The sequence below is a fragment of the Hypomesus nipponensis genome, chromosome 2, assembly GCF_054491055.1.
Source record: "Hypomesus nipponensis isolate SF chromosome 2, ASM5449105v1, whole genome shotgun sequence".
Lineage (NCBI taxonomy): Eukaryota > Metazoa > Chordata > Actinopteri > Osmeriformes > Osmeridae > Hypomesus > Hypomesus nipponensis.
The window spans coordinates 11,819,983-11,844,174 of NC_140362.1; the positions used below are offsets into that span (position 1 = coordinate 11,819,983).

The 24,192-nt window shown below is 41.2% G+C and overlaps 1 protein-coding gene across 2 annotated transcripts; it reads right to left on the minus strand.

The window, feature by feature from the left end:
* Positions 1-4,384: 4,384 nt before the first annotated feature.
* On the minus strand, positions 4,385-24,192 carry pnp4b (purine nucleoside phosphorylase 4b). 2 transcript variants are annotated; one of them, XM_084706344.1, is made up of 8 exons: positions 24,081-24,192; positions 22,899-23,071; positions 20,022-20,125; positions 15,196-15,371; positions 13,729-13,919; positions 12,080-12,159; positions 11,770-11,937; positions 4,385-4,784 (listed from the first exon to the last, which is right to left on the minus strand). In XM_084706344.1, the coding sequence occupies exons 1-7, from the start codon at positions 24,101-24,103 to the stop codon at positions 11,791-11,793; spliced, it is 894 nt and encodes a 297-aa protein (XP_084562470.1). In that variant the 5' UTR covers positions 24,104-24,192; the 3' UTR covers positions 4,385-4,784; positions 11,770-11,790. The 2 variants fall into 2 exon arrangements, with proteins under 2 accessions (XP_084562470.1, XP_084562463.1); XM_084706337.1 differs by lacking the exon at positions 4,385-4,784 and adding an exon at positions 9,594-10,074.

The window sequence follows — 24,192 nt, forward strand, 5'->3', positions numbered from 1 at the left end:
TGCCAGTGAGGGTTTGCTGGTCTGCGGGCAGCCAAGGTCACTGTAATAACACTTTACGGCAGCTGGCACAGCCTTCTTTAGAGTTGGTGTGTGAAGGGGGTGGAAGGGTGGGTTGGGGGGGGGGGGGGGGTGGGAGTCGTTGGGTGGGTTGTGTAGGGGGTGGGAGTGGGTGGGTGGGTGGCGCAGGTTACAAACAACTGCATCCAGGAAATTGACCTCATAATAGTACCATGCAGGGTGTCCATTGTGGGGTGCTAGAATGTCATGATGGCAAAATGTATTTTTTTTGTGCGTGAAAGAAATCAATAATGAGGTGTGTGAGTGTTTGTGTTTGAATGGTGGGGTGAGGTGATTGTGCCCTCTCATAACACACATTTGTATAAAAACACAAGGCACAAAGTCAATGGACTGTATTTCAAACACCATAAAACACAATCACCATCAGTATGGGCTGTATCCTCAATTCAATAAATCCTGGACAATAAGCCTTAATGATATATGATAATTTCAGATATCACCATAGTGTTGTTTTCTCATAAGAAACAAATACTTTTTTTCCCTGGAGACTCCTGACACATCATTATCAGCTGCAACTCTGCATCATGTCAGTAGAATGCTGTAGTCCGTTGCTGTAGAAGCTACAAGGGGTTGTATAAAAGCTTGTTGAAATAATTTAAACTTTTGGCGACAAACATAGAGCCTGGTAGAGATTTGACAAAATTGTATTTACTGTTTGAGGTTCAGGACTTACCTCTTGTATCAGTTAAAATAGCAAAAATTGGCAAACAATGTTGCTTGTATTATTTCTGTGTATTACATTTAGTCATTTTTTTGCAGACGCGCTTATCCAGAGCGACTTACAGTAAGTACAAGGACATTCCCCCCGAGGGAAGTAGGGTGAAGTGCCTTGCCCAAGGACACAACGTAATTTGGCACGACGGGGAGTCGTTCCAGCAACCTTCTGATTACCAGCCCGACTCCCTCACTTCAGCCATCTCCTACAAGTATTACTGTGTGTACTTATAGTATAACTGTATTATACTTATATATTACTTCTATTACTATTGTATTACTTGTCTTTGTACTGTGTATACTTGAATCATTATTGTTTTAAGATGTTATTTTATATATATTTTTTTATATATATATCTTTCTATGTAGATTGTATGGGGGCAGTTGTAACAGAATTTTCATAAAAAAACGATTTATTTTATTCCTTAAAAAAGGCCAGACCTAAATGCAACCACAACATTTTTGTGAAGGCATAATACTCAACCATAACACCACATCACACATTCCAGCACCAACCTTCCTCCTATTCTGTCACACATCCTTTTAGTAGTCCCTGAAATTCCTCCCCTCTCTGCCATGATGTTATTACAACACATTACAGTTATTTACAGCACATTACCGTGGCAAGATGCAGGCTACATCCCGTGGGTGTCATTGGGCTCCATCTGGTTGTAATGACACCCAGTTCCAGACAAACAGGGGACCTGGCTGCAGCGCCTGTCTCTACCTCTCACCCCTACCGACCCATCACGGACTGGCCGGCTCCTCTGTCTGGCGGCAGTGGCTGAGGGACCATGACAGGGATCATTGCCTTGGTCTGGGACTCCCTCGAGGCGTTAGGGTTTGGTTTTAGTACATCATGGCTCCACATGGTTTGGTACATGTGAGTTTTAATTAGATGGAGATCTGAAGTTTGTATCTCTTGCTCACTATCTTAGCCTGCCTGTCTGTCTGTCTGTCTGTCTCTCTCTCCCTTTCTTCCTCCCTTCTTCGCTCTCTATCTGTCTAGTTGACAGCCTCCATCATTTGAAAAGCCTGTGTCCAGAGTGTCCCTTTGGTCAAGTCCATACAGTAGATCTCAAATACACCATATCAACCAAATTCCATCTTATGTTGGTGACATTTGACAAATGTTCAATAAACACATTTGGGAGAAATAAATGTTCACTGCCTCACATTCAATTTTGAATCTAAATGCAACAGAGCGTACTTTCCCTCCAAAAAGCTAATTAATTATCTGGCCACACATTAGATGACATAAATTCTGACAATGATATCCAACAATATAGTATCCAACTGTGGTGTCCAGTAGCTTTGTAATCCTTGTAATCTGTCAGTCACACTCGGGTAGCAAATTGATTTTTCTGTAAACATTTAAATGCATATTAATGTGGAGGTGAAATTTGCTCTTCTTTTAAAGTATTCATTAGTACAAGCTGGGTACAACCTGGCCATGTTGTAGGAAAATGGAAAGTGTTTACCCAGTGGGAGAGCTGGCAGACAAGAGAGTGTGAGTAATGTTGGCGGTGTGTCACACAAACAGTATTTCTGTGAAACACACCTGAGGTGGCCCATCTCCAGCCTTGGTCACCTGCGAGACGACATGTGGGCTCATTATGAATAATGAATGACCAGGGAAATGTCATGAGTAAATGGAAATATTTCAGGAACATCACCCTGTTCAGCCTACTGACTTGAACCACAACAAGGTCGGTATTTACTCGATGACTTGTCATTATTATGTGAAGAGTTGATGTGTACTGAAATGTCATTAAGACATACTATGCAATTCAGCAGTATTTATTGGTGTTTAGAATTGCACCATAAACAGTTTATAATTAAATTTGAGTGATCCCATGCAACATAATTTGTTTATGAATATTGATAATAGAGTTTCCCTTGTGGGAATTGTTTTACAAATGCAGGGATTCATTGTACAAGAAATATCTGTATTATAGTTTATATATTATATTAAACTATAGTTTATTGGCATTCGTGCAGTATGTTGGTGGTAGTACATTACATGCAGTGATAGCATTATAATCAGTATAGTTTATGAGTATTCCTACTTTGTATGTTGGGGGTGTTACACCACAAACTGTTTAGGGAGTCCTTCCAGTTGTAGTGACACAGTCTCTACAGATACCAACAACAGTCTGTGTCATGCACAAGCAACGCTTGTTTGCGCTTCTGTGAGCCTGTTCTCTACAGACAGGCAGTGTCACACCATTAACTCCAGGGCCCTCTCTGCATCGTGCTTTGCATTCAAATACCATCACTGGCACACCTCTGAAACACTATGTATGCAGTACAGCTTCAACTGGACCCATTGAGGGAGCCAGCAGAAGTATCTTGTTCCGATTGGGAACAAAACTGAGTTTAACTTCAATTGTAAACTAAGATGTGAAGCTATGTAATCTGGATTAAAATTAGATGTCTGAGAAAGTCATTCAATTCAAGCCTAAATGCAGTTGAGTAGATTTGGTTGGAGTGTTTTTCGCAGGGGGAATCGTTTCCTAGTGTCTCCGACATTCAAGTTAAAATAAATATTATTTGGGTTCTTTCTACATTAGCCTCTGCAACCAATTTATATCAGGCAAGCCCATTTCAAAATAGATGTACACCAGTACAGAACATGACACCCCCAAAGTAAAACCCACTCCCAGGCTCTCACGAGGCAAATCCTGTGATACAGACTTCTGTGCTTTATTTTTCTTAATGTTTATGTTGCTGCCTTAGTCCACAGCGCCTGCTCTTTTCTTCAAAGCTAAAATCAGATGTATTTATTCCCATCCGGAAATAGTCCCCTTGCTTCCCTCGCCTTGCTGTTAGTCTAACTGTAGCGGCAAAACAATAAAACACCTGTACATTAGCCAAGCTTGCCAACTCATTTCCCCCTCTGCCTGGGTTTGTGCCAGTCCAATCAGTAACTCAACAGACTTCTCCAGTTATTATTCAACTGAACCTGAGTGTCTACTGTCTGGATGAGGATGGAGGGCTCATAAAATGCCCAGAATTTCTGAATAACAGTCTTCTTCACGTATTTTCTATTCTTATTACACACAGCATAAATCTTCGAAATGCAATATGGCGAGACAGTGTTGTAAACTCTGGCGGCAGCCAAGTAATACTGGGGCTGTCTGGGACATCCTCCGCCCCGTCCATTTTTCTTTACGGTTTGGAATCCACCAGAGGAGCCCAGACCCCACAGTATCAGGAATTAAGCAAAGGAATTTGTGCAAAATATTGCACAAATATGTACAACCTCTCATATTGGCTGACATTCTGTTATGACTGACATATTACTATGATGTCACATTTAACGCATTTCCCATAATGCACCACAGAGCATTTTTATTTCTCACTTCCAGTTATAAATTCCCTTTCCAGCTTTTTGGCGCCCTTGAGTCTTTGAGATCAATGAATGGGTGGGATTTTCAATGATGGATTTCAACTTTAAGCCTCCTTCTTAGAGATGGGTTGTTAGCTTCAATGGGAGCCAGGAGGGCACACAGATCCAACTGAATGGCATACATTTTCTGCTGAGTCGTACTTTCAATTGTTTCTATTTTGCATGATTTGGAATTCCAACTGCTTTGGCAACACATTTTTTATTTGACATTAAGCAGACACTGTTGGATAGTTATCCTTTTTCCAGAATATGGGGTCGAGGACTGTTCATTTGACCATATTGGCTCATACATAGGAACATTAAAAGGAAATTATCTTATGGGACACGTTACAGCACTGACGTCAGATAAGTTAGACACCCACTATAACACTTTTTTTCATAACCAAAAAGCCTTACTGTTTCCATGGAAATGATAATGATCTGCCAAACACTTTTTCTCAGTAAGTAACATACTGACAAATAATACAACAGTTGTTGTTTTTAAGTTAACATAAATTAGAGTGAGACATACATGAGGTCATAATGGCCAGTTTGCAGGTACGTCATCCAACATGAAGCAGGTTGAAATGAGGTTTTGCCACTGTTGAAACAAACACGTTATTTAGCCAGTTGTGCATCTCTGGGATTTCAAATGAAACATAAAGATTCATTATTTTCATAATGTTAATGTAAAAGTATGTTGTCAAATTAATTATTAAGCTTGGCTCCGGATTGTTGAACATTCATCTGTGGGACTTAAAGTGAATAATTAAATGAAAAGAATAATATAACTGATAATGGAGCTCATCGTTCACATGAGGTTACTCAATAAGTGGCTTTATTTATGTGTACATTAATTGGGCAGATTAGTTAACAGATCAGTTAACAGATTAGTTAGCCAAATTTAGTAACAGACAAGGAAGTTGTATGGTTTAACTATGTAATACTATATCAAGGTATTATACTCAATTACAAAACAGATTATTTGAATTAAATAGCTAAAAAATGGTAATCAAAACTGGAACTGGTTGTTTCATCTCTACGGCATTCACAGTTTTACGGTGGCCCTGAAGTGCCAAACTGAACGGCAAATAGCAAAACACAACGGCAAATGGTAAAACACAACAGCGAATAGGAAAACACAACGGCAAATAGGAAAACACAACGGCAAATAGGAAAACGCAACGGCAAATAGGAAAACAGAACTACATCAGAGAATGTCTAATATAGAGAGAACCTTAGATATATATAAACACTAGATGTCTCGTCCGCGTTGCTGGACAACGGAGTCGAACGTCCGCACATGGCGGCCAGCTTGCTACAGGCAACTCGCTCACCCATAACATTGTGTTGATGCTACATGTACTTTTTAAATGACCATAACTTGCTAAATTTTCAACCGATTTTTAAACGGTTTGGTTAGTTATCAACGTCATTGGTCCACTGTGCAATAATGACGCTTTATTTCAGTATATCACTAAATAATTTAAATACCTCGCTACTCAAATGTGTCTCCACAAGTATGTCTGCAGTATGATCATCAGCCCATATTTGACGTTCCTTCACTTCTTCATTCCCGCACGTTTTCCCTCATCTAATTTCGCTGCTAATGAGTGGCACAGCAGTCTCCGCCAAGTGTAAATTCCCTTTTCAACAATGCACTACATTTTGGTTTGCTTCCTGGAATAGGTCAATATTAAGTCCAATTACGTTCAGACCTAAAGCGAACCGAACCATGGTTCACTTGGAACACCGGCGAAGTTCGACACTCAATCATTCATTTGCTCTGAACATTTCACCCAAGACAGTTTTGACAACCTTGGACAATTGCAAGCAGGATTTGCTAGGAAGCTGAATCTGGAAAGAGGTGCTGTTCCGACCGTATGTTCATTGCAACCGCCTAAAAGGACAGTATGATGTTGTGCTAACAGTTATTAGCAAAGCTAACGTTTCCTCTATAATATAGCATACCAGGTAGAATGCTAAATAGATTTCTACACACACCAAATGACTCCAGCTAGACTAGCTGTAGTCGGCATCAGAAGGGAAGCTTCCGAAAAATAGCCAGAAAAGGAACGGCAGCCTGGCTTATTGCTAACGCCTGTCTAGATAATCTATTTGAAAGAACTGGAAAGGCAGGTGCTTGATACAGGATACTGTACAGTAGCATTGCTAGTAACTGTTACTAGTAGTAACACCAAGAGTAGGCATGTAAACAAGTTTAGCTTGCTAACGCAAGAGCATAGGTACTGCACTGTAGAATGTGTGATAATTTAGCCTAGTTTATTGGCAATGAGGCTAACGTTGATTCATGTTCCTGACTGTGTTTCATTCAAATAAATAACCTGTGTAATGTAAATCTACAATTCAAGGTGCATGTTTGTCCAAGTTATTTAGAGCTAGCCTAGCTACAGTAGCTAACTGAAGCCGAGTAGATATGGTTTGGTTGCTAAGCTGGAGCCTAACGTTCTACCCACCCAAGTCAATCCAGTTTGCTTCAACAACAGAAGTGGAAACAAGTAATGTTATCATTTCAAATGATGTATAGTCAATCTGTTGAAAACAGTGTTGTGTAGACACAATAGATTTATTTGCACGCTTTTATTTCAAGTCTTCAACTTAGGTGTTTCAGAGAGTGCTGCTGTTGGCCGTGTTGCGTTTTTGCTCCACAGCTTCACTCGTTGAAAACCAACCAATCAGCGCGCAGCTTATCTAAATATTAATGAGCATACCATAAAAGGAGAAAAGCTAGTGTTTTTTCCCGGGAACATTTCAGAGGATCTGTCAGTGGGCATAGAACAGCACCCGGGCCATTTTCAACCCAACCAATGTTACATACCCTATTTGGAGACCTTAAGGAACAGTGTGAAATACAACATAAAAAAAAAAAGTCAATTGCCCCTTTAACATAATATAATTTTAAAATTAAGCTGCAACTTAAAGTGCTCTTGGGGGCCCCCTTGGTGGTCATGGGGGCCCCAAGCAGCCACTTAGTTCGCTTATGCTTTGGGCCAGCCCTGCACACTAGTAACCAATTGATATTATGTGTTAGTAGGCTATACCGAAAATGTCAGTAAATCGAGATGGTGCTGCTGTCTGTCCCGTCGAAAACCATTCAAACAGGTGCTGTTCGTGTTTTTCACCGATTCTTCCTGTTAAAACACAGACAGTCCGTCTGTCCAATCAGGAGGGTCCGTCTTCTGCTAGATAGGCCCTACCTTTTCCGTCAGAAGTTAATGTCGTTGTGTTTTCCTATTTGCCGTTGTGTTTTCCTATTTGCCGTTGCGTTTTCTTATTCGCCGTTGTGTTTTGCTATTTGCCGTTGTGTTTTGCTATTTGCCGTTGTGTTTTGCTATTTGCCGTTGTGTTTTGCACTTCAGGGCCACCGTACAGTTTAGTGCTGTGTTGTCTTAAGTTTGTCAACAAAACGTAACTATCATTCTTTGACAGATTTGCAAATAATTAATTGGTGAATTGATAAGTTACCCAGCAATAAAACAAACACGGAAATTGCCTATTTGATTGCAATTTGTGATAATATGTAAAACAAAAAACTGTCTGCCTTTTATAAAAGCAAATTCATTATGGGAAAGCATTTACATAATTAAATGTTACTGATAAAAAAGTAAATGGCTTGATGATTATGGCTTGATGATTAAGAATGTGCATGAATATCTATGATTTATGACATTTACTTTTAAAAGAGAAACATCACGTTTTTGCTTTACTCATGCTCTTGGATTTCTGTAAATGGAATAACTATTGAGGCTGCTTTTAAATAGCCTACTCCTAACACCAGTGACAATGAGATGCAAAATGCACACAATATTTATACTCATCAGACAATTAACGCATTGCCTAAAGACATATATGTAATTTAAGAATGTATCTATTTCTCAGTAAATGTTAAGGTAAGGTAAGTAAATCATTCAATATTTCTGGAAACACATACACAACACTTACCTGAAAACAAAGCCACGTTAGTCTTTCCTTTTGGTTTTCAATAACAGTTCTGGTCTAATCAAACTACAATTCCAGGAATCTCTGTGTATCTGTCTGTTGCTCAATTATCTCAAGAAATTTGCACTACAGTCTGTATCTAGGTGGCTTGTTTCTTGCTCAGGAATCAAGGACGTGCAGTGATGTTGTTTAGATGAACTGTTTCAGTTTACAAAGAATACATCGGTCTCAAAACGTTAACTTTTGAACACCATTTTAGCTGCACTAAGCTATAGAGCCATGGATTTCATGAGCCACAAACAGCGCACATAAGTCCACAGTTTAAAAAAAATTAATTTAGCATATTCTGCAGGCATCCAGGCTTCCAATGTGTTAGATTTAGCTGGTAACCTTTATTTACACCCCTCATATCCTGACATATTCAATGTAAATTGTACACAATCCAATATACTAAATTGTCTGAGTTGCTGAACATGGCTGCCAGCCCAACTTCTTCCCGCCCACAAAAAAATTTGGTCGGGAAGTTGGGTCTGGAAGGTTTCGTATCGGGAACGTCTACATAAAACCAGGATCTGGGCGGACCAATGAAATTGCCAGGGCGGGCTTTATACGATGATGGACAGATGATCAACAGTAACGTAATCAACAACGTCACAAAAGAGCCCTTGGGTTGAATTCGTTTTCAACAAACAACATATTACGTTGCTCTGATTGGTTGTAGATCCATCCAATTGAGCGAAGAGGCATTTGTTTTACGAGTTCGGTTTAAACACGCCCCATAGTCACATCCCAACGGAGAGTTTTCAGACTCATATTCTGACTAGAATTATGAACGTCAGGCTAGAACATGCCCCTTTTATGCAAATACTCAAAAACCCCATTTAGGTTAACTCTGTCTGTCTGGGCATAGTATGAGGTGGCATGTAGTCAGGTGTCTTGCCCCACAACCCAAGTAAGTCCAGTGTAAACTGTTAAACATAGTACCCTACAGATAAATATAGGCCTAAATATGTAAACACAATAAACAAATATAAATATATAAAAGCATTCCCTGCCTAGTGTTCTCCCCATGGGCACTGTACCAGTGCTTGCAACAAGACTCTCTTTCTCTGTAGCTACTTGGAACGTTTTTAACGAGAAACCAAGTGTCCAACACAGGATCCACTTTGTCACTGAACGTTCCATTTCTCACATAGCCATAAAATGAGGACAATTGTGGTGCAAAGAGTCAAGGATAGGTAGGGTTAGCAGCCTAGATACACAGTAGGCTATAGTTTGGCTTAACCTTGGCTAGCAAACTACCCACATCAGTTGTACTAAAGCCATCTACTGTCTGTGGTGGTGGCTAACTGACAGACTGAAGCTATCCAGAAAGTTTCAAAATGGGGAAATGTACAAGAGAAAGCATGTGTGTTTAACTAGGAAAACCAGCAACCAGTCACAGCAGCAATATAGCCCACCATTTTTTATTAAGCTAGCTAACGATTGGCAGAGAGATGGATCCTTGGATCACTCAATCAGGCATTGTACTAGTTAAAATAACAACATAATCACTCATTCTGTATATTGTGATAGGGTCTTTAACAATCATGGAGATCATTTGCATTTCCTCATTGTGACAAAGAGGCAGGGGGAAGAGAAAAAAAGAAAAATGTATCCTGATAAGTCTGCAATTTCTTTAGTGTGAAAATCGAAAGAAATGATTGTGATTGAACTCCTTCCCTAAGGCCCCCCCATGCCTTGTTTGGCTGGGCAGGATAGTCTGAGTGATTTGTCCAGGGATCTCATAACTGTATTTATAAATTAGCCCTTTGTGAGACACCATCAATCCATCTCCAAATTGTTTAACAAAGTATGTAATTCTTCGCTAAGGCCCATTAGGACTGACTTTATGGCACATCTGCTAGAATCAGTCTATATGGAACTGTGACCTAAATAAAGATAGACAACAAAAGTTAATATTGTTAGAGTCAGAGTGAAAACAGTACACAGCTTTATATACTTTGCTGCTCTTATTCAGAACAGAAAATTAGGTAAACCGTTTCTGGTCCCAATTGTAATGTAATTGTAATGTAACTGTAATGTAATTGCTCATCAAAGCTGAGGTCAGTCCAACAGTTTTTTACACACACATATACGGTACACATACACACGCAATTGCAAACAAATAGGCAGTCTGATTGATTTATGATTCTTTTTATATATATACATATACAACAATATGATGTCATTAAACACATCTGTGTCCTGCAAGCCTTATCACTACAGTGCAGGGGATGACTCAGCATAACTGTGGCTGAAGAAGCCCAGTAAATAATGTCTGTGTGCACTTATATTCTCAATTTGTCGTTCTCCTGTTTAGCATTTATAGGTGTATGTCACATAGTTTCCCTTAGATGAAAGTGGAGCTCAGAAATGAAAGATTGTGATAAAACAAATGGGGGGCATTTTTTCTTTGTGGTTGAACATGACTGACTGTAAAAAAAAAATCATGGTGTGCATATATTTCCAAATCGGTAATAATACGTTTATTTAAAAAGTCTTCCATAAAATTTGTGAAGATTGAACTACTCAAACTATTTCTGTTAATTTGAAAAACTTAATGAAGCACTAAATATAGTATTGGGCTCTTGCTATAAACAATGTCAGAAAATAAACATGATAATCACACAAAAGCAGTTGGGGCACAAAAATAATCACTTAGGAAGCTGTTTTTCTGTGACCAAACAACAGCTAAGGAAGAAAAATCAGATTTAAAGAGGATTATGATCATCTGGATATTGGTTTGGTTGTGTATCTTTTGCACACCATCTGTCATTAAATGCAATTTTCTGGTTGGAGGGTTTTCTTATGTACTGTACTTCACAGAGAAAAACATTTGTGGTGTTCGTTTATCATCCTCCCCTCTCTCCCTTTCTTTGCATCACCCTGGCTCTCACTTCTTTCAATATCTACAGTCTTCCTCTCCCTTCTCATTTTTCTCTCTCTTTCTCTCTCCGTTCCTCCCTCTCCGCTTTCAGGTAGTGCCACAGCTTCAGTTGAGGTTAAAAATACTATTACATATCCTCGTTTCAGTGCTTAAGATTATATCTTCATATATGCTTTAAAATTTTTAACATTCTGGCTCTGTGGGGAAAAAAGCTTAAGATGGCCTCAGGAAATTTAATTACATCCAAAAAGGGGTTTCACTTTTTGTATTTTGTTAAGAACACTAGATTGAGAAGTTAGACTTGTACAAAAAAGGGAAATGTGTGTTTGCTTGTGTGTGCACTTGTGGTTCTATCCATCTCTTAGGCTCTTTCTACATCTCTCTACCTCCCCCTTTCTTTCTCTTCCCTTCTCTGTTATCCACCCGAGCATCTAACTCCAGGTCCCTCAACCCATTTTTCACCTTCCCCTCTCTCTCGTACTTGGAATATCTCCTGTAGGTCGGCCCCACCTCTCCTTCACCTCTCTCTCCCCTCCTCTTGCCACCTCGGTTCTCCCACTCTCCTCTTCATCTCAGCATTTCTCCTTTTACACTCCTCTTCCTCTCCCCAGCCCACCTCCCACCCTTCATCCCCCCTCCTATCCCCCTTTCACATTTGACACCTTCTTCCCCCACCTCTCCTGACTCCCTTCCTCACCCTCTGTCCCTCTCCTCCTCCTCAGTTGCCATTGATGCCCTGGTCAACCAGGTGGGAGCGAGCGATGAGGGTGTTGAGCATCTGCTGCAGCATCTCTGCCCGCATCTTGCTGATCTGGAGAACCTCCTCGTGGTTGACTTTCTCCTCGCGACTGTAGTCCAGCGACACCTAGGAATAATCCCACAGCACGAACATTGCTAATCTATGCAGTTCAAAGTTATTTGGTGGAGGACTGTGTGACTGTGTAGTCAAAGTCAATGTTATTATGGGAATATACACAATTGAATATGGAACAGAATAGATGTCAGACCTTGTTGGTGATAAGGGACAGGCCAAAGACTCGCAGGCCACAGTGTTTAGCCACCGTCACTTCTGGCACCGTGCTCATACCTGTCCAGAAGAGAGGAGGGCAGTGGGGTAGGGGGGATAGAAGATGTGGGGGGGGGGGGGGTGAGGGAGGGAGGGGGGTAGAGAGTTCAAGGATTGGAAAAACAGATTGGATGTCGAGGACAGTGCAAGCAGGGGATGTTGCAAGAAGAAGAATGAAGGCACGAAGGAGGTAAGATCAGAGAACGGGATGAGAAGGGAGAGGTTGCGTGTGAGGATGGGAGAAAGGCAGTGGCAGGGGAGGAGGGAGAAAAGGGCATTTGGGGGAGCAGGGGAAAGGCCTTTGATTAAATGGCAATTAATCCAGTGGTGAAAAACACTCAACGGGGGGTTTGGTTGTGGGTGCCGTAGGATCACTGTACATGTGTGTGTGTGTGTGTACAGTGTCCAAGTACACAAGTGTTCATGCTACGCTAATTCATTAGCCTCTCCCTCTGTGTTGACCCCGAGTTAAGGCAAGGACCCATTCCCACTGTTAACATTTAATGAGAAAACCCTTGAGGAGACACTGGCAGGCCACTGTAAACATTGAGTTCTACAATCATGTGGGGCATGCTGAAGTATAAACAAACAAATACAAATATGCATTTGGAGATAGAGAGATGCACAGTAAGCTACTTCAGAGAATACTCTGGTACAGCCTCTATACTCTTCCAATAAAAGAGCAACCCCCCCCCCCCCCCACCAAAAAAACAAAACAATGCCTGTTCCAGTGAAACTGATTCAATGACAGAGACATATGTTTTAATTAAAGCATAGACTCAGACCCCAACCCCATGTTGTAACCATCAACAATTGAATCCGTAACACATAAGTCTGTAGCCTATTAACAACTGCAAGGTCACAAATGCAAGGAATGCCAAATGGCCCCCAATACTTTGTTGCTACATGGCTACAATGACCTATGGTCTAGAGTCACTACATGGGAATAGACAGATCTGTAGGGTACTCAACAATGAAATATGGCTGTGAGTATCAGACGTGGCACATTATTACAGGTATGGCTCTGTTAGTAGATCTGACAGCTATTTGCTTCTGGATCAGACCAGCCGACCAATTAGCATCCCAGCGTGTAGCGGCCTCTGTTGACCTAATAGCTACGCTAATTACTATGCTTCGCCTCTGTTAGAGAAGCTAAGAGTCATCATTTATTAACGAGCCCACCGGGGGGGTTTACGAGGTACGGCCAATTAGTAGATTAGTGCATGTGGTTTCGCTCAATGTGTTTAGAGTTTACAGAGTCCCATGGTGGACGGTGTCTCGCTTCCTCGTGTGGGATGTTCCCTGTTTGGAGTGTAGCGGGCAGTGCAACTGACTGCCGAGCAGGAGGTCGTGGGCTCAAAATGTACCCTGCTATAAAGTGCTACAAAACTGATAGGATAGGGGGAAATTCCCATGACACTGTATGGTTGGTGGCGGCAGAATAGCACCCTTTACACTCATTTCAACCCAAAATGGTTAGATCTCAAGAAATACTGAGGTAATTAGCCATGGGTAATAGGCAAGCAGAGATGAAGACATTTTGGGACAGGACCTGAGACAAATATTTGCCAATGTTGTGTCTCCCCTCACCAACAGAGTCACTCCCCAGGATTTGCAGCATGCGGGCCTCCGCAATGGTCTCAAAGTTGGGCCCGCTCACCATGCAGTACACCCCCTCTCGGACAAAGTTGCTATAGCCCAGCTCAGCGCTGATATCCATGGCTAGCTTCCTCAGGTCCTTGCTGTAGGCATCTGACATGCAGGGAAAGCGGATTCCGAACCTGTTGGTTTACAGATACAGCTCAATACCATCTAATCCACAAGACCTTTAAATGACCTATATGGGTGACTATGGGCGTTATAGGCGACTGTGGAGTGGATGCTGTCTCACCGATATACTGTAGCAACATGGCTTTGTTTTTCCCCTCAAACTGGGAATATTTGTTTTTCCAATACCTGATTTAAAATTCAAATTTCCAGTAAATTTGAAATATTACTATTGTAAAACGTTTCATGTTTCGACTGACCCCAACTGTAGTGCAAACTGAACTGGTACGATGCAACAGGTTACATGTAGCATGACACAGTACACTAAAGTAAATCATTTGAAAGCAAATCTATGAATACTGTTTCTAAGTTATCTTTCCTCCCTGTACATTTGTAAATGTACAGGGAGGAAAGATACTGGATGTGCATGGATGTGAGTAACCATGAACATGACATTTTGAGTCATTTTAGTTCTGGAAATAAATTGAATTGTGTATTATACTGTATGTCTTTATGGGTTTGTGGGCAGTGGTAAATGACAGGCGCGTTTCTTATCAATATTGCAATGGTGTAAAATAGATTTCTGACCCTCTCCTTCCATCACTTCTGTACATTCTCATTTCCCATTCTATTTCCTCATTATCTTAACATCTCTTCTTTTCCTTCTACTTCACCCTAGTTGACACGTTTTCCCCCCCTTTCCATTACTTGAAAGACAAATTTTTCCTGCTTCCCCTGACTTCCTTCACCTCCCCTCTCACCCACACTCCCTCTCATCCTCCCTCCCTTTGTTCTCCACCTCTTTCTCAGAATCCCTCCGTTCCATTCGTGTTCATCATTTTGGGGTATTCATTGGGTGGTATTCTGTGAAGCACTCATCCTTTCTTCTCTTTTCCCTCTCCCTCTCTTTCCATCTCTCTTGTACCATGAAATATTGTGGCTTTTGCTTCACCCAACCCTCTTTCTATCCCTTACCCCCTTCTACTTTCCCCCTTCCTTTCTCTCCATCCATTTCTCTCTTTTGGGCATGTTGCTTTTAATTCGAATGAGACCACACACACACACAGAATGATCTTCTTCTCTTTTTCTCTTTACCTCCCCCCTTCTCTCTCTTTCTCTATATCTCACACTTTCTCTCTCTCTCTTTCTCTTATTGGCACCATGCAGTGGATGTTACTCTCTCCCCCCAACCCCAGGTCCTCCACTTCCCTCCCCCTGTCTTTTCATTCCTTTCCTCTTCCCCCTCTGTCCATTTCATGTTCTACCCCTTGCCCCCCTCCCTTGTCATACCGTTCGTCATTAGGTCCGCACAGCGGGTGCTGCCCGGCGAAGCCTGGCAGGTTAATGTGGTCCTTGATGATCATGATGTCGCCCACTTTGAAGTCCTGGCACAAGCCGCCTGAGGCGTTGGTCACTATGATGGTCTCGACACCCAGGAGCTTGAAGATCCGCACGGGGAACGTGACCTGGGGGGGGGGGGGGGGCGGAGAGACAAAGGGAGTGGAAGGCAGGGATGAAAGAGGTTGGTGGAGAGGAGATGGTGTGAAGACGGGATGGGGTGAAGGAGCGAGTAGAAGAAAGGGAGAGAGTGGAAGAAGGGAAAGATGGAGGAGAGATAGATGAATGTTTTTAGAGAGATGGAGAAACATAGGTTTGGGAGAGGATGAGAGGGTGGAAGGGATTTGAAGTAGTCGATGCTAATTGAGAGCTGAGGAGAATTATTCAATAAATTCCGTTTTACGTATGGTGTTGCAGGGCATGCGTGCACTGGGTTTGTATGTCCGAGCATGTATGCCAGACTTTGTGTGTCCGTGTGTAAACATCCGTCTCTCCGTGTTTGTGTGAGTGTGTGTGTGTTTGCGTGAGTGTGCATGGACAATGACTCATGTAGTTGCTAGATTTTGGCAGCTTGGGCACCAGGGGTGGCTGTCAACCTGCAGTGTAGTAATTGGTGAATATGTTTCAATGCCAAATCACCTTTGCAGCTGCTCTCTATTCCTCCTCTCTCCCTGTCACCCTCGCTCTCCACCTCTCTGGCATGACCCCCCCCCCCCCCACACACTTTTCTATCTATGCTCTGACGGTCCACTTCCATAACCTCTCTTGTTGAACTCTCTCTCCGTCTTTCAGTCTCCCAATCCCTTTTGAATCCCTTTGCGCCCTCCCTCTACCTAACGACTCTTTGTTTGTGCTTATTTCTAGTTTAATATTTATACTACGTCAGCACGTTTGTGTTTGACGTATTCATGTCTTATATGTGAGCATACTACATGTGTATTTGGTTGTTCAGTGTGTATTTGAGTATTTTTGTACTTTGAACTGCAAATTTAGGACTGAAGCAAACTGTATAGCTCCAAAGAGAATGCTATTCCTGTGCTATCGTTAGCAGAATGAAGAAAAGGCACTTTTCTTTGTGAGAGATTAATAGAAAGACAGAGAAAGAAGGAGGTCATGGAGGGATGACAAAGCCAGCCAGCTAATTAACCGAGCCGTGCATCCCACCCTGCAAGGGAAAGATATAAAACACCTCAGACTACACTGATAAGGAATCAGTGGAGGAACATTTCTGTTTGTATGTGTCTGTGTGCATTTGGATGTAAGCAATGTGTTTGCATTTGTGCCCTCTTCCTGTTTTGTTCCCATCCAAGCTTGAAACTGAGCTGAAAATAGCTTCTCTTCAATCTAGAGTACCCGCAGTCTCCTATGACCCATGCTAGAGACTGTGACGCCATCCAAGTGTTGCGTTGTAAAACGTGAAAACATTTGCAATTGCTGTCTTTTAAAGACGATGTTTGTTTTCACGTGCCTGACGCGGCATACTTGTGACCATCAATTCTGTGGTTGATGGGCGGATCGTTTTTGGGCTGCAGGTGCCAGCGTGTCACATCTTCAGCTGTGGACAAGGGTTGATGGAGTGTATCGACACCCTGGTGTCACATCACCCAGTGCTGTCGGATAGTATTGTGTGTCTGACAGAGAGAGGGAGAGAGAGAGCGAAAGAGAGAGCTGCGTGTGAGAAAGCGAGAGAAAGTGAAAGAGAGAGAGAGTGAGAAAGAAAGTAAGAGAGAAAAAGAGGGAGAGACTTCCTCAGTGCAGTCCAACAGCACAAGGAAAAAGAGAGGGATGGAAGAAGAGAGCCGAACTCAAGAGTAGATGCTCTTTTACGTATGAGAGATAATGCATTAATATCTAGTATGTGCTTCAGTTTGTTTGTGATGAAAGGGAGTGTGAGAACAACAGAGACAGAAGGAGGAGTGGAAGGCAGCCTGAAACCACAGCTGCATCGGTTGCATGCGCGCTGAGGTAAATTTAGCAGAAATTGATTTGTCGCTTTGTCTGGGCTATTGAGCCATGGAGCAAGGGCTCAAAACACCCAGAAACCTCTTCAGTTCCTCTCTGCTAGCTACGTACACCACATTAGCCTTTGCCAGTAAACCATGTCAATTCCATCTCAATAGGGTAAAGATACGACTTAACTTGAGCCCAAGTCTGTGAGTATTTGGTAAGACCTGACAGGTGCACGCTATAAGGCTACCTCAGATGATTTGACGGGCTATCTTGTCCTTGGTGTGCTCAGGTCAGTGGAATGAGAGAGAGGATGTGGAGGTTTTACATGGAGCTATCTTTGAGGCAGGTTGATGAGGCGTCTCTCTTTTTTCCTTTGCCCTTTCTTCCTCTCTAGACACCTAAAAGAAAACGAAATAAGAAACTATGCAACTAACCTTTTCTCCAAGGTCATGGTTGATGAAGGAAGTATAATATCTAGCACCCTTGTTGGGTTGAAACAGCGTCCCTAATATCTCATCTCGTCTATACACCTTCTGTGTCTCCTCAGGCTTTTATAGACTGTCATATCATAACATAAATTGTCTGTTTATGGTCAAATGCAGTCTTTGTCAATAGGGTCAGGGATAAATAGCAAAGCATGGCCATGGCTAGCTCAAAACAGAATTGCCAAGAAGAGCAAAGCCTCTTTGTAAAACAGCAGTTATCAAAGCCAGCCATTTTAGTGATAAATGGGTGCTTATTTTTCTGAGGGACAGAGAAAACCTTATGTTGTTTGGCCCCAACGACTGGGGCAACACATTGACCCGAGGTAAAAGTTAGAAAAGCTTCACGCATCATTAATGCCCCCAGCATCCCACGGCCATGAAGGTTGATTCTAATATATCATGTCATGTTGTCAGTGCCGCCATTACTCCGCAAAAACTCGCCATGCCAGTCCGGACGACACAAGATTCCTCAGCAATCTACTGGAGGAGGAATCCTTGACACCCTGTGCGATGGCTAAATGATTCCCCCCTCGGACGTGTGCATCTGTAAAATTCCGCTCCGCTGAGACTGCAAGGGTGACAAGGACTTAAGGGAGAGTTGAATTGATGCTGTCTGGACTGAAACTGTGTAGAGGGAGGAAATAGATAGGGGCACGACATGGATCAATGTCATTAAACTTCATGGTGACACCATGAATACGCTGTTCTTGGGCTGATAGACAAGGGCTAAGAGCTGTAACCAGGCCAAAGTTCGCCCTGGCTGTGTATTCAATTTCATTGCAGTACTCGTCATGTGAGGCAGGTTGCACTTAGTCAAACACATGTTAAAAGGAATGTGTGACATTACTAAAGATGAGGAAAAAAGTTACATAAACGTTTTTACAAAGATTTCTTCCTATTTTTCCCATGTTTTTCTTTCCCTTATTTGTATTATGAAAAGGGCATGCAGTACGCATGTTCCTTTTTCATGCCCCTCGACTTGAACTTGATTTTGTTTATTTTGGGAGGACGAGACGTCATGAATTCTGAATATTGGTCCACTCTTGATTGATGCTTGTCATGCCTTATCCACTTACAATACGTCACACCAGCCCTTTCGCTGTAACATCCATTACTATTGCCAAGACGTCCTGTGGGGCTCACAATAACCTTCATTTAGTTCCATCAAGCAATAGGTCTTACATAAGTAGTGGCAAACCTTGCCTTTCTCAACATTTTGTATATTAAAATATACAGTCCTCTGCAGAGTCAGCATTTGCCCGCCCAGTGTTAAACCAGCACCCTCCTGCTCTGTGCCACACTGATTGTGACAGATAAAGTTAATGGACCAAGGCCGAGGTGTCAGCCCCTCTCTGTTATACAAATAGGAGCAGTATTCATTCAGTTCACATGACCTTGCAGAGCCAAAATGGAGACTCATTAGCGTGGCGTTCCAATCCAAAGGGCACCATTTTGTGTCACACATTACTTATTTTGGATGCCGTATATGAGCAAAGCACACGCCAGTGATGAATATTTCAAAACATCCTTTCTCTCCATTTGTAGGACAGGGTAAGGGTTACATATGAGGGTGGAGCAGGCCTACTCCCGTGAGGCGAGAGTATACAGATGGTAAATGCAAAGAGAAGTCCTCTTGATGTCAAAGGAAAAGGTAGCACTGGAGAGAAAAATACTATTTGAATAAAGCAAATTTGCTCCTGTTGGATGTTTGCAATGTGATATGGTTTGATGTTTATGATGAAAGAAAGATAGAATGCTGATGGGTCAAATGTATGAATCCTGTCACTGGGAACGTAGAAGGGTTTGGTATCAAAGCGATTCATTAATTGTAACTTGCTTAACTACATGCTCTTATGGTTCTTCCCTTTGGCACTTATTTTTGGTTGTTCACAATATGTGCTTCATGTTTTGGCTACATGCAATGTTTTGGGGGCTATATTGTTGTTATTATCAGTGACCTATGCACTTTGTAAAGCTCTCTCTTGGAAGTCGCTTTGGATGAAAGCGTCTGCTAAATGAATAAATGTAAATGTAAATCATGCTTATAGTGTTTGTGTGTCTGTAGGTACATGCTACCAAATGCTCCTGGCTTTATTGATTCATACAAAACTGTTCAGTGATTGAAACACCCAGAACAATTGTTATGTCTTTCTTTAATTCACGTAATTAGATTAATTAACACTTCACCAGTGTTTAATTGTACTACTGAATGCTTGATAGCAAATTTAAAGTACCATTTAAGAGTTAATGGTTAATGGTGTTGTATTTGTGTGTGTGTGTTTGTGGGGGATCCTGCGGTCTATTTTTCACCATTCCTTGGGGACGATGACCATTTGCACTTACCTTACACAGAGAGTAACCCTCATACAGGTGAAATCTGCCCTGCATGAAGACACAGGACTTGTCCTTCACATTCCCGAACACCAGACATCCCTCATGACCGGGAACTGTGAAGACAGTAGATACATGAACAGGACAGCAGCAGGATTTCTTTGGACATTTTGAGGAACACAGTCAAGTACTACTGTGTACTCGCAATAAGTTGCACCTTCCATACATTTTCAGAGGTAGAATCGAAATGAATGTTAGGGCTGCACTACCACATGGAACAGCAGGTACACAAAATCCTACAGTTTTTACGTGACTAGGATATGTACCTACAGTGCATCACAACAGTGAGGCAAATCCCAAGTCAATGATTGATACATCGCGATGTTAGTTTTTTTGTTGTTTTTTTTGCAGTGGAAGAGATGGTACTGTACTGTGGTTGGTTGCTCTTCTGTAGAATTCTGTTCAAGGATTTGAAGGAATCATGGTCATGTGGACTCGAATAGTAGTCAGAGGTGAATGGTTGGTCTCTCCAGAACCAAATGTAAAAAGTGCATGGTAAGATATTCTTTTAAAAAAAAATGTCACAACAGGCAAGAGGGGAGTAATTTCTGAGTGTTATTTATTTGAACAGCTCTCCATAACTAATGGAAGCATTACAACGCTTTAACGAGCTGGACAGGATTAGTCGTTCATGAAACGTTTGGCAATGTGATGAAGCGATTCATGCTTTTTCATGGACAGTTTTGTCGGTGATAAAGCATTTGTCTAGACAGCACATTACCTGGACCATTGGTATTAACTGTTAGGGCCATTCTTGATTCATTACCATATATTACAGCTCTGTATGAGGAGATGGGAGTGAAAAAAGGTAAATTGTTTTTACAGAGTTTACAAACTGAATGAAGCATTGAGTATTCCAGTTATTAAAATATGTATGTAAATATTTGAAGAACCAACATGTTCTATTCCAAAGTGTTTGGACTGCTTGTATTTCCACATCTCATTTTTATTTTTGTAACAAATGAACTAGCCAGCCTGTTATTCATTTTAACACTGAACGTGAAACACTTATGCTATTGCCTAAGCTTAACTGACATAGATATGGTCAAAATAGAAATTGTGATTGCAATTTATTTAGAAGCGGGCTGTAGAAAACAATTTGGTTGTACTGGTGAAACCCCTATTTACTGAAACTCTAATAGGAAACACCTTTTAAAAGTGGCAAAGCGAGCAGTCCGAAACATGAGTTTGTCTAATTGATACTTTCTCTTTTGCACAGATCTTCTTGAATCCACAAACAATGGAGAGTAGCTGCAACCAAACAGTCTGTGTTTACCTGAAATCACACGAGTTCTGTAAATAGATTTTTTCCACCAATGTTTTATGTACTAAGACAATACCAACACTACTAATGCTTAACTGAACCTCAATTAGTGTTTATAACAACAAACCTTAACTGGAGCCTTTCAACACTTGGTTCCAAACCAAGTCTGACAAGCTTAAATTAGCCAGAAAATAACAAGGAAAGATGGGGACATGAAGTGAATTAGAACAGAGAGTAATTTGAAAAATGTCAGCGTTCCAATCAAGACTGCCCCTCAAACATGTGAACGAAAGCTTCTTGTGCATTCATGGATTTTGTGTTGTTTTGAAAACAGAGCCAATTAGAGTCAATTTCCATGTAAGTAAAATGTTTTTGGCAATGAAACACCAGCCATTGCTTGTATTCATTGACACACCCACACAATATTTTTCACAAATTCTTTACCATCATAATAATGCAAACACCATCAGGTTCATCTGATCACTTACTGAGTCATGATACATTTACCTCTGCATCATGAATAATTGAATATGTCCAAGAGATCATGATAAGAAGTCTCTCTGGCAGATATTAGGGCCTATTTTTACTCAAGTCATAATCTTTTATTCATGTGCTGCAGTTCTTCATTCTAGCTGGTTGTGATTTGTTTCAAGCTGGGCACCACTTTTGACAAACGCACAATAAAAAAACACACACACACACCCAAATGCATTCAACTGTCCCAGTTGTAAATAACATCTGAATAACAAAAAACCAATGAATTATTTTTTATTTTTTTATTTTTTTTGAGAGAGAAAATTATAGCTTCGCTGCAAAGGCATAATTATGAACACCAGGCAGTTTCACCTGATGTTTGGTACAATCACTGCATATGATGATTGTGATGATGTCATGTTTGCGAAGAGGTGATGCCAATTATTTTTGTCAAACCGGTACGAGTTTACATTGCCCCAAAAATGTATTTTTGAGTACTGAACAAGATACAGTACATTACAAACAAGAAGTTTAGAAAACAACTTTCCAGTAGTTAGAAAGAAGTTGTATTTAAAAACACATCTGCGTAATGCATGTGTTTCCAGTGGCTTTAGTATTCAACCTAACAAAGGATACTTTGAGACACTTGGCTATTTGGGTTTTAGATGGCCACTGGATCTACTTAAGCACCTAAACGTCATCCAGTGATAATTTTTTTTTTTTTCCAGCTTTATTTATGTGTTTGAGACCCTGAGAGAGTGACAAGAAACAAACAAAGACAGAGAGATAGGGGAAGACATGCAGGAAATAGCCCAGGCTGGAATCGAACCCAGGCCTTAGCCCAAGCAATACGCACTGTACCCAGTGAGCACCCACCTTCACCAACCATTCATTTTCTTGACTGAATAAATTGTCTTATTACTATGGTGATTGACCAAGGAAAACTAACACCACGCCCTTACCCCTCAAACGACGTTGATCACTTTGACATTTTGAAATAATTGATCAATCAACCATGTATTACATAAAAACCAACAAAGAATCCCCGGAAGGACCACAGAAAACTGTGTGTGATTGGAACGTCACTTCACCTGTGCTGACGGGGAAGTTGGGTATATCGGTGTAGTGGAAGGTCTGCTTGTTGGTGGCGCTGTCTGCCAGCAAGCCCAGGCCTGAGCCACACACCACAGCTATCTTGGGCCTGTGTCTTGTCCGGCTTAGCAGCCACTCAGAAGTGTGCTTGTAGTCGTCAAAAGAGCAGCAGCTGGGAAAGGGGGGAGATGGCATTATTAAAATGGTCCTGTGTTTGACAGACAGTTAAAGAGAGACAGCGACGGTAAAGAGAGTTTGTGTAAACACCATGTTGAGATTCACAGAAGAATAGTCAGTATTGAAGCTGGAACCGTAACCATTACACCTTTCAGGGCCATTTGGTCATGTTATTGGGGTGATTCTTTGTCTCTGAGGACTTGTCTCAAAGACATTTGTCTTTGTTGTGGATAAGATTATCCACATTATTGCTATGTCTCTAGTGTGACATAAGGTTTGCAATGTGATAAACTACAGAGGGTCATGCAATCCGTAACAAACAGTAAGACTGTTATTCTGTACTCTGTGGTTGAGTTTTTCTTTTTGCCAACGCATTAACATTCAAATCTATTGTACCTAGTGATGTAATGGATAGACTTATGTATATCTTAATTTAAGTAAATGATTGCCTGTTATATTCATCCATCAAATAATCCAGGAACAGCCCTGAAACCATAAACCATAAATTGGTGGTGAGGTGATTAAAAAAAAATGTTTAAGCATGGCAGGAATACTGATCTGATCTCACTGCTCCTTTAAAATGAAGTAACTGACCTGAGGAAATGCATGAAAGTAATTGTTCCACATATTGTAAATCCCCTGAGTGGTGTTTTCGCATATCCTGTTTGCAATTCAAATCCAATTTGGGCTTAGCTGTATTCATGATGTGCACTTATGTGACCTGACTTGTAAATTATCACAAGTCAGGCAACCACAGAAAGTTTAAGTGGCATTAGATGCCCATTGATTAATACAATTGCATTGGAATTAGCTAGACTTCAGTCATTAACAGTATAAGTGTATAGTTTTATTCGAAATTCTCATTTGTTTGGGTTTCAATAGCTACACAAATATATATGTATGGTTGAGCATATCGATCCATCATCGAGATTGGGCTGGTGTCATAAGGAAAGATATAAGTGAGTGAAGAAGTGTCAAAAGATGCTGATGAAAATAACATTTACCAGGAATTTCCTTTAGTATGCATGGTCCACAGAAAGGTCTGGCAGGTGCAGTCTCAGGGTAAAGTGTGTGGCAATCAAAGGTGCAGACTATAGACAGAGATAGCTCTAGAGA